The sequence below is a fragment of the Trichechus manatus genome, unplaced genomic scaffold (genome assembly GCF_000243295.1).
Source record: "Trichechus manatus latirostris isolate Lorelei unplaced genomic scaffold, TriManLat1.0 scaffold00077, whole genome shotgun sequence".
NCBI classification, from domain to species: domain Eukaryota; kingdom Metazoa; phylum Chordata; class Mammalia; order Sirenia; family Trichechidae; genus Trichechus; species Trichechus manatus.
The window spans coordinates 9,565,643-9,579,519 of NW_004444013.1; the positions used below are offsets into that span (position 1 = coordinate 9,565,643).

The 13,877-nt window shown below is 42.0% G+C and overlaps 2 protein-coding genes across 3 annotated transcripts in view; both read right to left on the minus strand.

Annotated features, from left to right (window-relative positions):
- Window positions 1–2,794: 2,794 nt before the first annotated feature.
- Window positions 2,795–5,694, minus strand: MRPS17 (mitochondrial ribosomal protein S17). The gene is made up of 3 exons (XM_004380795.2): window positions 5,606–5,694; window positions 4,880–5,019; window positions 2,795–3,221 (listed from the first exon to the last, which is right to left on the minus strand). Exons 2-3 carry the CDS (start codon window positions 5,000–5,002, stop codon window positions 2,955–2,957), a joined length of 390 nt encoding a protein of 129 aa, XP_004380852.1. The 5' UTR covers window positions 5,003–5,019; window positions 5,606–5,694; the 3' UTR covers window positions 2,795–2,954.
- A 5,228-nt stretch (window positions 5,695–10,922) lies between these two features.
- The window catches only part of ZNF713 (zinc finger protein 713), a 43,557-nt gene continuing 40,602 nt past the window's right edge, over window positions 10,923–13,877 (minus strand). For both annotated transcript variants that reach the window (XM_004380796.3, XM_023735326.1), the window contains one exon: window positions 10,923–12,041. In XM_004380796.3, the coding sequence (XP_004380853.2) occupies window positions 10,987–12,041 (1,055 nt within the window). In that variant the 3' untranslated portion in view covers window positions 10,923–10,986. The remainder of the gene's footprint in view (window positions 12,042–13,877) is intronic.

Sequence of the window (13,877 nt, forward strand, 5' to 3'; positions counted from 1 at the left end):
GCAGCGCGGTCGGCGGGGCGGGGGCGGGGGCGGGGGCCGAGGAGGGAGGCTGGGCGTCAGTAGAAAGGACTCGGAAGCAGGAGAGAGTCGGCGAAAGCTCGGTGCCCAGAACTGGGTGTGTGCAAAGGAACACAGGCCTGCTTCAATATGTGTGCAAGGATTCACAAGAAAAGAGTCACACTATTGCCCAGGGGAACCCAAAGCTTGGGGGAGCACATGTGAGAGGGGGCTTCTGCCCAATACCTTCTGAATTTTGTTAAAACTAGTTGCCTAGAGAGTCTGACTTAGGGCGACCTCATGTGTGTTAAGAGTAGATCTGTGCTCCCTGGGGTTTTCAGTGGCTGATTTTTTGGAAGTAGATTGCCAGGCCTTTCTTCCCATCTGCCTCTGGATGGGCTTGAACCTGTAACCTTTCAGTTAGCAGCCACAGGCGTTACCATTTGCACCATCCAGGGAGTCCTTGAATTTTGTACCTTGAATATATTAAAATCAGGGACTCTTTGAATTTTGTACCATGTGAATGTATTAAAATAAATCAAACCTGTCACTAGATTCTGACTCATAGTGACCCTATAGGACAGAGTAGAACTGCATCATAGGATTTCCAAGGCTGTAATCTTTACCGAAGCCGACTGCCACATTGTTCTCCCTGGCAGAGCAGTGGATGGGTTCAGACCACTGACGGGCGACCTTTCAGTTAGCAGCCCAGTTTAACCGCTGTGCCACCAAGGCTACTTGTGAATATACTACCTTTTCTAACAAAACACTTTAATAAAAGTATTTTGGGTGGAAACACACTCAAGTTCTCACGAAGTCTCCTGATATTCCCGCTGATTTCAGCACTGAAGGATGTTGGTCCCAAGGAGTCCCTGTTTCTGCCCTCAAGCAGCCCCCTCTAGTGGGGACACGATGCAAACTGGTGATCTGTGTGTCAGTGTTGAAATCGAGAGGTTCACAAGACGCGAAGGAAGCGTGTAACTGAGGATAGCTGGGAAGGGGAGGATAGGCCAGGAGAAAGTTCCCAGAGGAGCCGGCCTCACAGCTCAGTCCCCATGTAAACAGGAGGTGACCACTGGTAGAAAGGACATTCCTGACAGAGGAAACAAACAAAGTAGTGGGCCAGCCCAGAAAGAGTTTTCCTGCCTGAAAGAGAAAATACAAGCTCTGAGGTGTAATCTCGTTTGGTTCATGGCCATACTTAGGAGGCATGAGTTGACTGTGGGATTTTTCCCAGTATCAAAGGCTGCTGCCTTATCAGGATTGGGCAATTTGGAGGCCTTTTCTACCCAGGATCGAGAGCTGCACAGGAGAGGTGGGGCAACAAAAAGGTTTGTGGACTGAGAAGCTCTGAAGCTGGGGATCGTGGGGGTGAAAGGAGCACTGAGGCTCGAGAGATGCAGTTGTCTGACTAGGGCAGCATCTGAACATGTTAATGTGGCAAGGAGTCTTTGGGTGGTGCCAGAAGCTCTTAGATGCTTTCCTCTTGCTCATCCACCCTGGTGTCAAGCCCTGAGAGTGCTCTGGAACACCATCTATCCATCCTCTCTTCATCTTCCCTGCCCAGCTTAGCTCCGGTCTTAGGACCACAGCCTTTGAACAGGTCTCGTCTCCCCACTTCTAATCTTCCCCCTTCCAGTCCATTCCTGGCACTGATGCTATCACCTTTATTGAAATGCAGTTCCATTTTCTCTTTAACTAATCTACAATTACCTACAATGTAACTCCTGCCTATTTCTCTGCCTGAGCTCCACCCTCAGCAATCCTGACCTGCTTTTGGGGACTTTATACTCCCTTTCCTCATCTGGAGTGCCCTTTCCACACACACCCCACCCCCCATCTACCAGCCTGGAGACTCTTCCTTTAAGACTGAGTTCTAGCACCCTCTCACCTCTCCTGGGAAGAACCCATGTGCTCCTGTTTGCCATGATGGCAGGTGGCACATGTCCTCCGTTAGACTGTGAGTCCTGAGAGGACAGGCAGTGCCTGCAGTCATTACTGTACAATATGCATGATAGTTGAGGCTCAGGTATGATCCAAATTTTTTAGAAACCAGAAACTGAATTATATAGCCCAATTTTTCTTTAGTTTAAGTCTAAGTCATCATAGTTCATTAACCGATAGCAACAAAATTCTGAAACTCCCCGACGCAGATGCGTGTGCGAAACGTTCTGCAACTTTGGCAACGTGTCGGATTTTAAGAACTCATGCCTATTTAAATTGGAGTCCTTCGGTGATACAAATGGTTAATTTGCTTAGCTGCTAACTGAAAGAATAGCAGTTCAAGTCCACACAGAGGTACCTCAAAAGAAAGATCTGGCAATCTACTTCCAAAAAATCAGCCACTGAAAACCCTATGCAGCATAGTTCTACTCTGACACACATGGGGTCGCCATGAGTTGGAAATGACTTGACGGCCACTCTTACTGGTTTTATTTAAACTAGCCTAGGATCTAAGATATAAGAAAAGTGAAGCAAAATTTGTAAAAAATTTTCTACATGTTAACATTTTTATTAATACAGCTTAATCTAATAAAATCTGACCACAAGCATGTTGACTGTTTTCCTTAGGAACTGGTGAAATCAGGAGAAAAAAAAAATTTAATATATACCAAAAGTTGTTCTTCTCTCAAAATAAAGGCTCTAAGACAAGTCCAAGTTTCCTTAGAATGAAAAAACAATACGCCTTCCAAAACAACGAGCTTACAGAATGACACGGTGGATTGCTAGGTACACTTAGTTTAACAGGAAAGTAAGAAGTCACTGAGAATACAGCCTTTATGAAAATAGATCTTTATGAAAAATTACAACAAGCCTTTTACTTCAGTTGCTTTTAGGAATTTCATAAATACCAGTAGGGAAATTGGACACAGTTTGTGATGAAACTTAGAAAAGTTTCTTTTTCCATAAAGCAAACTTGTAACTCTTTCCCTCTGGTGCCTTCTTCTACTCTGCCTTTACTGTGCTGAGATGGTGAGTTCTTTCAGACGTTCGGTTAGGTGAGTAGGCTCCGAACTGATTGGACTTTCCAGGTAGGCTGTTCCTGCACAGGGTTTTCCTGTCACTGGATCTATGACTTTTCCAACCTTGAAAACGATCTCAGCCAGTTCATGTTTCACATGCTTCGAGCGTGGAACAGGTAAGGCTTTGAGAAGCACAATATCCCCAACTGTGCACTGCTGAAGAGCATCATGAGCAAAGTAGGTCTTTCGCTTATTATAATACTATTGAGAGAAGGAGAGGAACAAATCAGTAGCTCCCAGCTGCAATCTGGCAATGCAGGATAGAACATGAAGGAGTGATGCAGAGAATACAAGTTGGGACTTGGGAAAAGAAAATATGACACTTAGCTGCTTAGCCTTTGGAAAACAGCACTGACTTTTCCTGAGCTGATCCTGTCCCTGAGCTCTCAGCACATCCCCATCAAGAGCCTTGTTCTATCAATTATCATCTCTCCCTACAATGTTTAAACCTGCCCTTCCCACCGAAGCCTTCTCTCATGCCTATAAACATGATGCTCTCACCACTAGGTGTGATTTGAGACAAGTCACTTAACCATTCTGAGCTCAGTTTTTTTTAACCATGAAACGAGGCTCTTACCCCTGCACCTCTAAAGTTATCAAGAGAATTAAATGTCATAAGGTACGTAAAGTACTTAGCCATGTGCTTGGTTCAAAGTATTGAAAACAAGTCATAAATGATAACTAGCATCACCTATTCCTCACAACAACCCTGTAGTGGAGGTACCAGTATTCCCATTTTATAGATGAGGAAAACAGGGAGGTTAAGTAAAATCCAGAGTCTGTACTCAAACTCAGATCTCCTGATTCCAAGGTCAATGATCATGTCTTCAGTCTTCTGCTTGCTCTTGTATTTTTTCAATCCTCAATAACAGACGGCATCTCTACCTATGCCTGTAGCCAATCTGGAATGCAGAGCCATCCTTGGCACCTCTTTCTCCCTCCTTTTACATCTAACAAAGCAATGATCTGTGTCCCTTTTACCTGAAATCTACTTTTGTCACTTATCCCTATTGTCCTGGCGTTAGTTAAGGTCCTCATCATTTCCATCCTAAACCTTACTGATTTCTTTACCTCCAGACCCCATCCCTATGTCTCCAAGTCTGTCTTTTGTTTGCTTGTAAGATGAAATTCAAACTTATAAACACAACACACAAGACACTTCACAGTCCAGCTCCGATTGTCCTTACCATTCATTCAACAAGGGTGCCTACTAAATGCTAAGCTCTGCACCCAACCTTGCTGAACCACGTGCTGATATGGTAAAACATCGTGCCTTTTGATGGTTACATGAACTTCAATAAACTACTCATCACGACTGGAATGAGTTCCTTTCATCTGGTTCTCTGGATAAAATGCTATTTGAGATTCAGCTCCAATTTCTCTTAACAGACAATGCTACTGTCCAGCTCTCTGGGAGGAAAGATGAAGTATCTTACTGTCTCCTCTCACAGTACTTTGCATATACAGTGAAATGTAGGAAAGCTGGAACCTGTATAAGGTAACAAACCTGTCAGAGAAGGAAAAATCAAATATTTTCTACTAAAACGAACGATGGAAAAGTGTTAAGATCGGAAAACTTGCAAGACCTGGTAAAACAAGGCACTCCTGTCAAGTTCCAGCTCTCACAGGTTTCACTGTACAATTATATCAGTCACCAGATTGATTTGAAATTAACTGTCTCCTGGGAATGCAGTAGAGATCATGATTAATTAACCTAATGAGTCACAGACCAGGACAATGCCTGGGCACACAGCAGATGCTAAAAACTTCATTACCGATAGGGAGGTATTTTTCTGCTGAGGTGCCTGGAACATGCTGGTGATTTGCCAATGCCACTTGAAAACAGGGATGCTCCTCACCTTTAATAAATAGGGATCCAGAACAAGCCTGGTCACTCTCACTTTGGCAGTTTTTTGCATTGCAGTCCCAATCACCCTCCCCACGATCCATTTGGCATGGACGGATGAACGAACTACTGACATTATATGGCTTTGATCACCTGAAAAGCAAATTTCATAGTTTAAGAATATGTTGGTTATGACTCGCCAAATTAATTTTGTCACCAGAACTGTCCAAATTCACAAAAAGCTTTTGCTGGTCTTCTGGAATCGCCACTTAGAAATGCTTACACATATCACTATTAACTACCTACCCAATCTCCCATCTTAATACTGTTTACAAAGCAGTACCTTTAACCGATCTAAGGCTCAGTTTCCCCCTTTGCAAAATGGGGATAAGAACGGGGCCTACTCACAGGAGTGCTTTGAGGATTTAACCTGTAAGGCCCAATAACTAATAAACGAGGGCCTTTCTCGGTGTTATCTCCCTTCCGCTGGGCTGACTCGATCCACAGGCTCACAGCCCGGCTACCTCAGCCGCGCAAGCCCTTGGCTGGGGGGCCGGTGGTCCTGCTTATTGAGGAGAGCTCGATTGGGAGCTGCTTTCGGAATAAGTTCATGCTCCATCCGTCCCGCCCGGCCTGGGGAAGAACAACCTCGAGGTCCCGTGGGACTGGACCCCCTCCCAGCGCTCTGACGAGGCGGCTCCTCGGTTTCTCCCGGACCCTGCGCCCCCCCTGAACCCACCTCTGACATTAGCGACCTCGAAACCGCACTAATCTCTCAGCTCTATTCGGTCCAGCAGCACAGCCCAAGAAAGGCAGGTCGCAGCATGATGGCGTCACGCCGCACGCACGCCGCTCCTCCAGGGTTAAAGGCAGAGCTCCGCCCCCTTGAAGAAGCGGCGGACCGCGGTGTGCCACGGTTGTTTTGGTTTCTGCTTTTCCCGTGCATACTGTGACTAGAGCGCTTTCCTATTCTCAGTGTTTTCGAGATTCATCCTTATTGTTGCTATTAGCTGTAGTTCATTCAGGGATGGTTTAACCAGTAAGCAAGGTATGCACCAGTGGTGAAACCCATGTGAAATTCTGCACTACACAATAGTAAATAAACACAGTTAAGCCTATGTGTACCTTGTTTATTGGGCAATCCATCCCTGAGTTAATTCCTTTTTCTTGTCGACTCCTTAGAAAGGTACATGGTAGATCAACTTAAACCCTGGGAATGTATGAAAAATGTAACTCTGAGAAAGTGCATACAAGGAAAAAAAAAGTTAAATCCGTGCAGTTAATCCATGGAGTGAAAATCTTCAACTGGTTTAGGTATAATCATTGTCATATTCTGGGTATGTCTTTTCTATATCTTAAAGTGCTTAAAGCATTTAAAAGAGCCTGATATTTTAGGTTTGTGATTTTAATTAAATGTTTAGATGTGATTAAATCCAAAGTCAGTGTTTAAAAGATAGGGGAAGTCTGATTTCAGAAATCCCTGTTTTTATTCATTAGTTGTACACCTGTAAGTAAAGGAATGTTGACTGCTTAAAGAATGTCAGTTGGTGCCTTGAATTAATAAACACTAACCAAAATATAAATAGTGATTAGTATCTCTCCATGCTGGAAGTTCTTTGGACATACCAACAACAAAACCCATTGCCATTAAGTCTATTTCCACTCATAGCAACCCTACAGGACACAGTAGAACTGCCCCAAAGGGTTTCCAAGGCTGTAATCTTTACGGAAGCAGACTGCCACATCTTTCTCCTGCGGTTTGCAACTGGTGGGTTCAAACAGCCACCCCTTCAGTTAGCTGAGCGCTTAACCACTGCACCACCAGACCTCCTTGGACATAACTTAGGCAGCGTTTCATTCTGTTGTACATAGGATCACTATGATCAGGAACCGACTCAATGGCATCTGTCTTAGTTATCTAGTGCTGCTGTAACAGAAATACCACAAATGGATGGCTTTAACAAAGAGAAATTTTTTCTCTCACAGTCTAGTATGCTAGAAGTCCAAATTCAGGGCGCCAGCTCTAGGGAAAGGCTTTCTCTGTCGGTTCTAGAGGAAGGTCCTTGTCATCAATCTTCCTTTGGTCTAGGAGCTTCTCCGAACAGGAACCTTGGGTCCAAAGGACGCACTCTGCTTCTGGTGCTGCTTTCTGGTGGTATGATGTTCCCATGTCTCTCTGCTCGCTTCTCTTTTATATCTCAAAAGGATTGGCTTAAGACACAACCTAATCTTGTAGTTTGAGTCCTGCCTCATTAACGTAACTGCTGCTAATCCCACCTCATTAACACCATAGAGGTAGGATTTACAAAACATAGGAAAATCACATCAGATGACAAAATGGTGGACAATCACACAATACTGGGAATCATGGACAGGCAGTTGACATACATATTTTGGGGGATACAATTGAATCCATAACAGCACCTAACAACAATATGCTTAGAGTTTACTCCTTAATTTGGAACGTTTTGAAGAGAACAAAGGATAACATGAGAATGACTGAATCCACACCAGAATGACATAATTTACTATACATGCTCATTTATGACCCTGTTGTTGTTTTTGTGAGATGCCCTCGACCCTATGCACAACAGAACAAAACGCTGCCTGGTCCTACGCCATCCTCACCATCTTTTTGCTATGTTTGAGCCCATTGTTGCAGCCATTGTGTCAATCCATCTCCTTGAGGGTCTTCCTCTTTTTTGCTGACTTTCTACTTTACCAAGCATGATGTCCTTCTCCAGAGACAAGTCCCTCCTGATAGCATGTCCCAAGTACGTGAGACAAAGTCTTGCCATCCTTGCTTGTAAGGAGAATTATGGTTGTACTTCTTCCAAGACAGACTTGTTTGTTCTTCTGGCAGTCCACGGTATATACAATATTCTTCACCAACACCATAATTCAAATGCATCAATTCTTCTGTCTTCCATATTGTCCAGCTTTTGCATGCATACGAGGCGACTGAAAATACCATGGCTTGGGTCAGGCACACCTTAGTTCTCAAGGTGACATCTTTGAACACTTTAAAGAAGTTTTTTATGACCCTAAGGGATATATAATAGAAATACAATGTACTATTATATATTATGTTGTAATGTATATATTACATATAATAGAAGTCTCATCCTAATTTCCAATTCCTATTTATGAAGAATTAGTGAAAACCCTTGTCCAGCTGTGGTCTAGTCCAGTCCAGACACCTCTCTTTTGGCATAGTCCAAGTTCTGCTGATCCTCTTCTGAAAATCCCATATTGTTCTTATTTTACACCTCTGTTGGGATACACTGCCTTGTTTTGGAGGCCTTAGTACTCTTTGTGGAATATTCAAGTTTTTTTTTTTTTTTTCTGGTTGCAAAAGTAAACTTTGACCAAAGCCTTCATCAATTGTAATTAAACATTACTTCTACCTCTGCTGTCTGAGGATTCACCTTGGCTCACTCTGTCCCTGAAATCTGAGTGCCCTATCCTCTGGCTCATTATGGCAAATGAATGTTAATTGTGGCTTCTTTTGGTGAAGAGATACTTCCAGAACTGATCTGTCCTGAAAATAAATCTCCCCAGCACAGACACTTGAATGCAAATTGCTATTAGAAATCCTCCCTGACTAACTCAGGGTTTCGTGGCTATTTTAAACACACTGTTGGGTGGGACATAAATGCACCTTGAAGAGGTTAACTTCGGTGATAAAATGAATTCACTTTATTACTTTTTTTGGTTTTTACTGTTTGAATTTTTAAGTCTTTAAATCACTTCAGTTTTGAGTTAAGGCCTATAAAATTTCGTCCTTTCACAGGGGAAAAAAATCAGGGAAGTCTCAAGCTGGGAGCTATGTTAGAAGAAAGGTGAGAAAGCAAGGGGGGTGCATTCCTACCTTAGCCTCATGATTACTTTAGCCATGCCTGTGGACGGGCAGAAAAACGGAAAGCCAAGAAACCAAAGCAGTCCCATACGTGCAGCTATTTATGGCTTATGACAGTTTAACTTTATAATGTTTTGTAACATGAAAATGTGATTTTTGTCAAACAAGGCAGTAATCATAGAAATAAAACTAAACTACCTTACATTCCCTTTAGAAAAAGGTATGGCATAAATATATTTCAATACATGAAATGGATTATTAAGCCAATTGGACTACTTCTTTGGTTAGTCATATAAGCCAGTAGGCTCTTCCTGGTCTCAACCTCAATATGGCGCCACAGCTCACTCTTGGGTTCTGTCTTCTCCCTTCTTTCTGTGTAAAAATGGCATGGCAGGGCATCAGAAGTCCTCCTCTAACTTCACGAGGGAGAGAGAGAATCACTATCAATATCAGCCCAAGGCTGATCTCTATGAGGTGGAGGTCAAACATACCTCCAACCTTCAATCTTTTTACCAATTCTGACAAACTGTCCCTCCCACAGCTCTCTCTACTCCTCTGCTAGGTTTGATAATTCATTGCAGTGGCCACACAGAACTCACATACCATACTCACGATTATAGGGTTTATTAGGAAAGAAACAGGTTACAAGTCAGGATCAGGAACGACTCAGGATACAGTTCTTTGGTCAGGACAGCTCTTCGGCTGTGCCCACAGGCAGGCCTCTCTCGGCCCCTTGGCCCCTAGTCTGGCCTCTCTGCCGTGCACGGCCAAGTGTGAGGAAACTCTTTAGGTCTGCCAGTAAGTGCCCAGAAGCACCCCACTCCACCAGCAAGCTTCCTGCCCGAAGGTGCTCAGTTCTTTTGCTCCATGGGCTGGGAAGCCCAACGCACCACCTACTGCTGGTCTCTTGGTTCTGGTGCTGCCGGTTCTCTGCTGCTCCTTCTTGCTGTCTTATGCCATCTCCAGTGTTACAGCTGTTTCCTGGGTCTAATTCGTTCTCAGCACAGGGGCCCTGAGTGAAAGGATGCACTCTGCTTCCGTCTCTTCTTCTTGGTGGTTGTGAGGTCCCCCTGTGTGCCTCTGGGATGGCTGATTTTAAGCCTAGCAGGATGGCAAAACTGACCAATCCCCTCATTAGCATTCCATATACCTTATTTGCATGGTCCCACACCCACAAGGATGCTATGTACCTTATTTACATTGTTAGCAAGTTATCGAATTCCCTTGGAAAGCCACAAGCACCTCATCTGCATAGTCCCACCCAGTCATTTGGTGAGAGTTACAAGACCATGGCGAAAAAGGCCATATAGAAGTAATCCATTGCACTACACTCTGCTACTCTCTCGTCTCCCACAATGGTGCAGGAGGCATGGAGGCTCTTAGCCTCTGGTCATTATCAGAAGAATTCTCTGCTCAAAATTTCTACAACAGAAATAACAATTTTAACTAAAAAAAAAAAATCTATACTTGCTACAGGGAAATTTAAAACTAGGATAACTGGATAGAAAGTAGACTTCTCTTTATAAATTTTTAAAATTCATCAATATGACTCTCAGTCTCCTCCAAGACTCTTCTCAAAGGGATCCTAGGGCTCACTGGATGAAAATAATGCAAGAATTGCTAAAAGAATAACAGAATATTACCATATCCTATCACATTATTTCTCAAATGATGGTACACAAGATTTTAAGTGATACACTGATGAATTTAATTTCCAAGTTTTATACATATATACCACACATATATTATAACAAATATAATTAGCATATAAAATTCATAATTTCTATAAATATTTTAGGAAAAGGCTAAAAATTCTAAGTTCCTTTAAAGAAAAATATCAAGTAAATAGCTGATATGGTAAAAGCTGTAAAGGAGGCACACAAATGACTGAAGTTTGAGAAATACTGCTCTTTCATGTTTATTTCAAGTTTGTGCAACTGGTTACACTACAACATTGCTTTGATTAATCAATATTTATATGGTTTAAAAGCTTTATACCATAAAGCTTACAGGTGAGTAATTACAGGCTAATTTTAACTTAAAAATTTTTAAAATCAGATCTGGAACATGACTCCTAATATAATCTTGTTTATAAATTATTTTTACAATTTATAACCCTTCCTGAGGCTATAATGTACTACTAGTTTGAAGTCTAAAGTTATTTGGTTTCTATGACTTTATAAGTTTTCTCTCTGTGATGAATAATTTAATAAGAATTGGATGAAAAGGTCTGACTGAAAAATTTCCTACATTTAATATATTCATATGACTTCCCTCCCATGAGTTATGTGCTGCTGAATAAGTGAAGGATTGTGGCTTAAGGCTTTCTCACATTTATTGTAGTCACATAATTTCTCCCGAGTATGGATCTTCCTATGTTGATTAAGGTGTGCACTCTGGCTGAAGGCTTTCTCACACTCATTACATTTATAGGGCTTCTCTCCTGTATGAGTTCGCTCATGTTGATTAAGGTGTGTCCGCTGGCTGAAGGCTTTCGCACAAAAATTACATTCATAAGGTTTCTCTCCAGTGTGAAGTCTATGATGCTCAGTAAGGGATGTGATGCGACTGAAGGCTTTACCACACTGATTGCATTTATAGGGCTTCTCTCCAGTGTGAATTCTCAGGTGCTGAGTAAAGGACGAATGCTGCCGGAAGGCTTTCCCACATTCATTGCATATAAAGGGTTTTTCACCTGTGTGAATTCTCTGATGTTGAATAAGATGTATCCTCTGGCTGAATCTCTTCCCACATTCATCACACTTATAGGGCTTCTCTCCTGTAAGGATTATCTGAGGTTGAGTTAGAGACGAGCTGTGGCTGAAGGTTTTCCCACATTCACTGGTCTTCTCTGCAGTAAGAATATGATTAGTGAGAAGATGTTGATTGAAGATTTTTCCACATTCATTATATTCACAGGGATTCTCTCTAACACAGTTTCCCTGATAGTAAATCAAGTCTGAATTATGTTTGATGCCATTTCCTTGTATTTCTGAGGTAAGAGGTATTTTCATTGAAGGAATTCTCTGATGCATAGTAAGGTTTGAATTTAGGTTATGGTTTTCCTCAAATTTATTACATTCAAGGATTCTCTCCTGAGTGATCTTTTTGTGGGTAGAAGATACTTGTCCCAAATGTCTCTGCTGGTTTTCTTGGTTCAACTCTAGCTGGTAATCAAAATCCCAGAGTCCTCCAAAGATGGAGAACCAGAAACTGTCTCCTGTCAATCTCTCCATTATCATGTCATGTATTTGCTTTTCATCAGAAATATTCTGGTTTTGAGCTGACTTTTTGATTTCAGGTCTATTCTCCCCATCTAAAAGAAATTCAGAACATACAAATACTTTTCAATATTAATATTCTCTATGTTTTAAAAAATGAACTACTGAATAATGAATTAGCAAATGAAACTGACAGTAATGCAGACACAGCATATGTAGCACTGGGAGTTTTCAAACACAATTGTGAAACAAGGGCAAAGACTATAACAGGATGAAAAGAAGCAGTGATCAGGGGAATGCTGTAAAATATGTGATAATCATAAAAAGAAGAGATTATCCAGGAACATTCATGGGTTGAAAGGAGATGTATAGGAGAATAAGAAATATCAGAGAAAGCACTGTGATTAGAGGTGGCAGATATTAGAGAAAAAGACTGTATTTGTAGAATAAGGCAGCTCAAAGTCCAGGCCTTTTAACCTCACCTATGGATTACTCTACCATAATGCCAACTATTTATTTACTTCAAAAATATTTCTTCCTACCTTTAATCTTTTGTTTAAAATGATAGAACTAATACTTACCTAGGAGTGGAGTTCAGGGTATTCACTCCCTGGAAACATGGCAGCTGGATCAATACACTCATGGCTACTTTGCTGGTTTCCTTCCTCCCCTATCTTGCCTCCATGATGGAAAAGGAAAAACTCCTGCTGCTGGTTGCCATACCTGCCATCTACTGATACCAGGAGTGACTGTGCTATACAGGAAGGGCTCCCTCACTAGGGACACCCTCAATGCATACTCATATCTTCAATCACAGGGTGGCCTATCTACATCCCAGTGGGACACCGGGGGGCAGGGTCTAGACTCTAGACTGAGGCAACGATTATCTTGGGATTCAAGGCAGCTTTAAGGAGCAAACACGCTCTAGTTCATTTTCCCCAGCTTCTCATCTAACCTAAGCACCCCAATATGAGTAGACATGACTGTAAATTCCCTCAAAAAGAGGGTGGCATGCCTCATACCATATACAAAAACAAATTCAAAATGGATCAACAGCCTAAATGTGAAAGCTAAAATCATAAAATTCTTAGAAGAAAATGTAGGTGCAAGGCTGTGGGACCTAGTGTTTAGCTACAGATTGTCAAACGTGATAATAAAAGTCTGAGCAGCAAAAGACAAAATACATAGATGAGACCTCACAAAAAATTAAACACTATGTATATCAAAGGACTTCATCAACAAAGTGAAAAGACAACATACACATTGGGAGAACATTTTCTGGAACCATATATCAGACAAGAGCCTAATATCCAAAAAAATATATAACAACTTAACAACAAAAAGATAAACAACGCACTCAAAAAATGGGCAAAGGACTTGAACAGACAGTTCACCAAAGAGGATATTCAAGTGGCTAACAAGCACATGAAAAGATGCTCAACATCATTAGCCATTAAAAAAAAAAAACCCACTGCCATTGAGTTGATTCCGACTCATAGTGACCCTACAGGACAGGGTAGAACTGCCCCATTGGGTTTCCAAGGCTGTAATCTTTATGCAAGCAGAATACCACATCTTTCTCCCGCAGAGTGGCTGGTGGGTTTGAACTGCCAACCTTTTGGTTAGCAGTGGAGCACTTAACCATGAAACCTCCAGGGGTCCTTCATTAGTCATTAAACAACAACAACAACAAAAAAACCAAACCCATTGCCATCAAGTTGATACTGACTCATAGCAACCCTATAGGACAGAGCAGAATTGCCCCATAGAGTTTCTAAGGAGTGGCTGGTGGATTAGATCTGCCAACATTTTGGTTAGCAGGCAAATGCTTAACCACTGGTCCACCATGGCTCCTCATTAGCCATTAGGAAGATACAAATGAAAACCACAATGAGATATTACCTCACTCCCTATTAGAATGGCAATGATAA

Bases quoted from the DNA above. Each gene is read 5' to 3' on its own strand.
- MRPS17 (XM_004380795.2), bottom strand. From the start codon at position 5,002: ATGTCAGTAGTTCGTTCATCCGTCCATGCCAAATGGATCGTGGGGAGG. The intron at 3,222-4,879 runs GTGAGGAGCATC...TTCTCTCAATAG, and splicing joins TGGATCCCTATTTATTAAAG to TATTATAATAAGCGAAAGAC.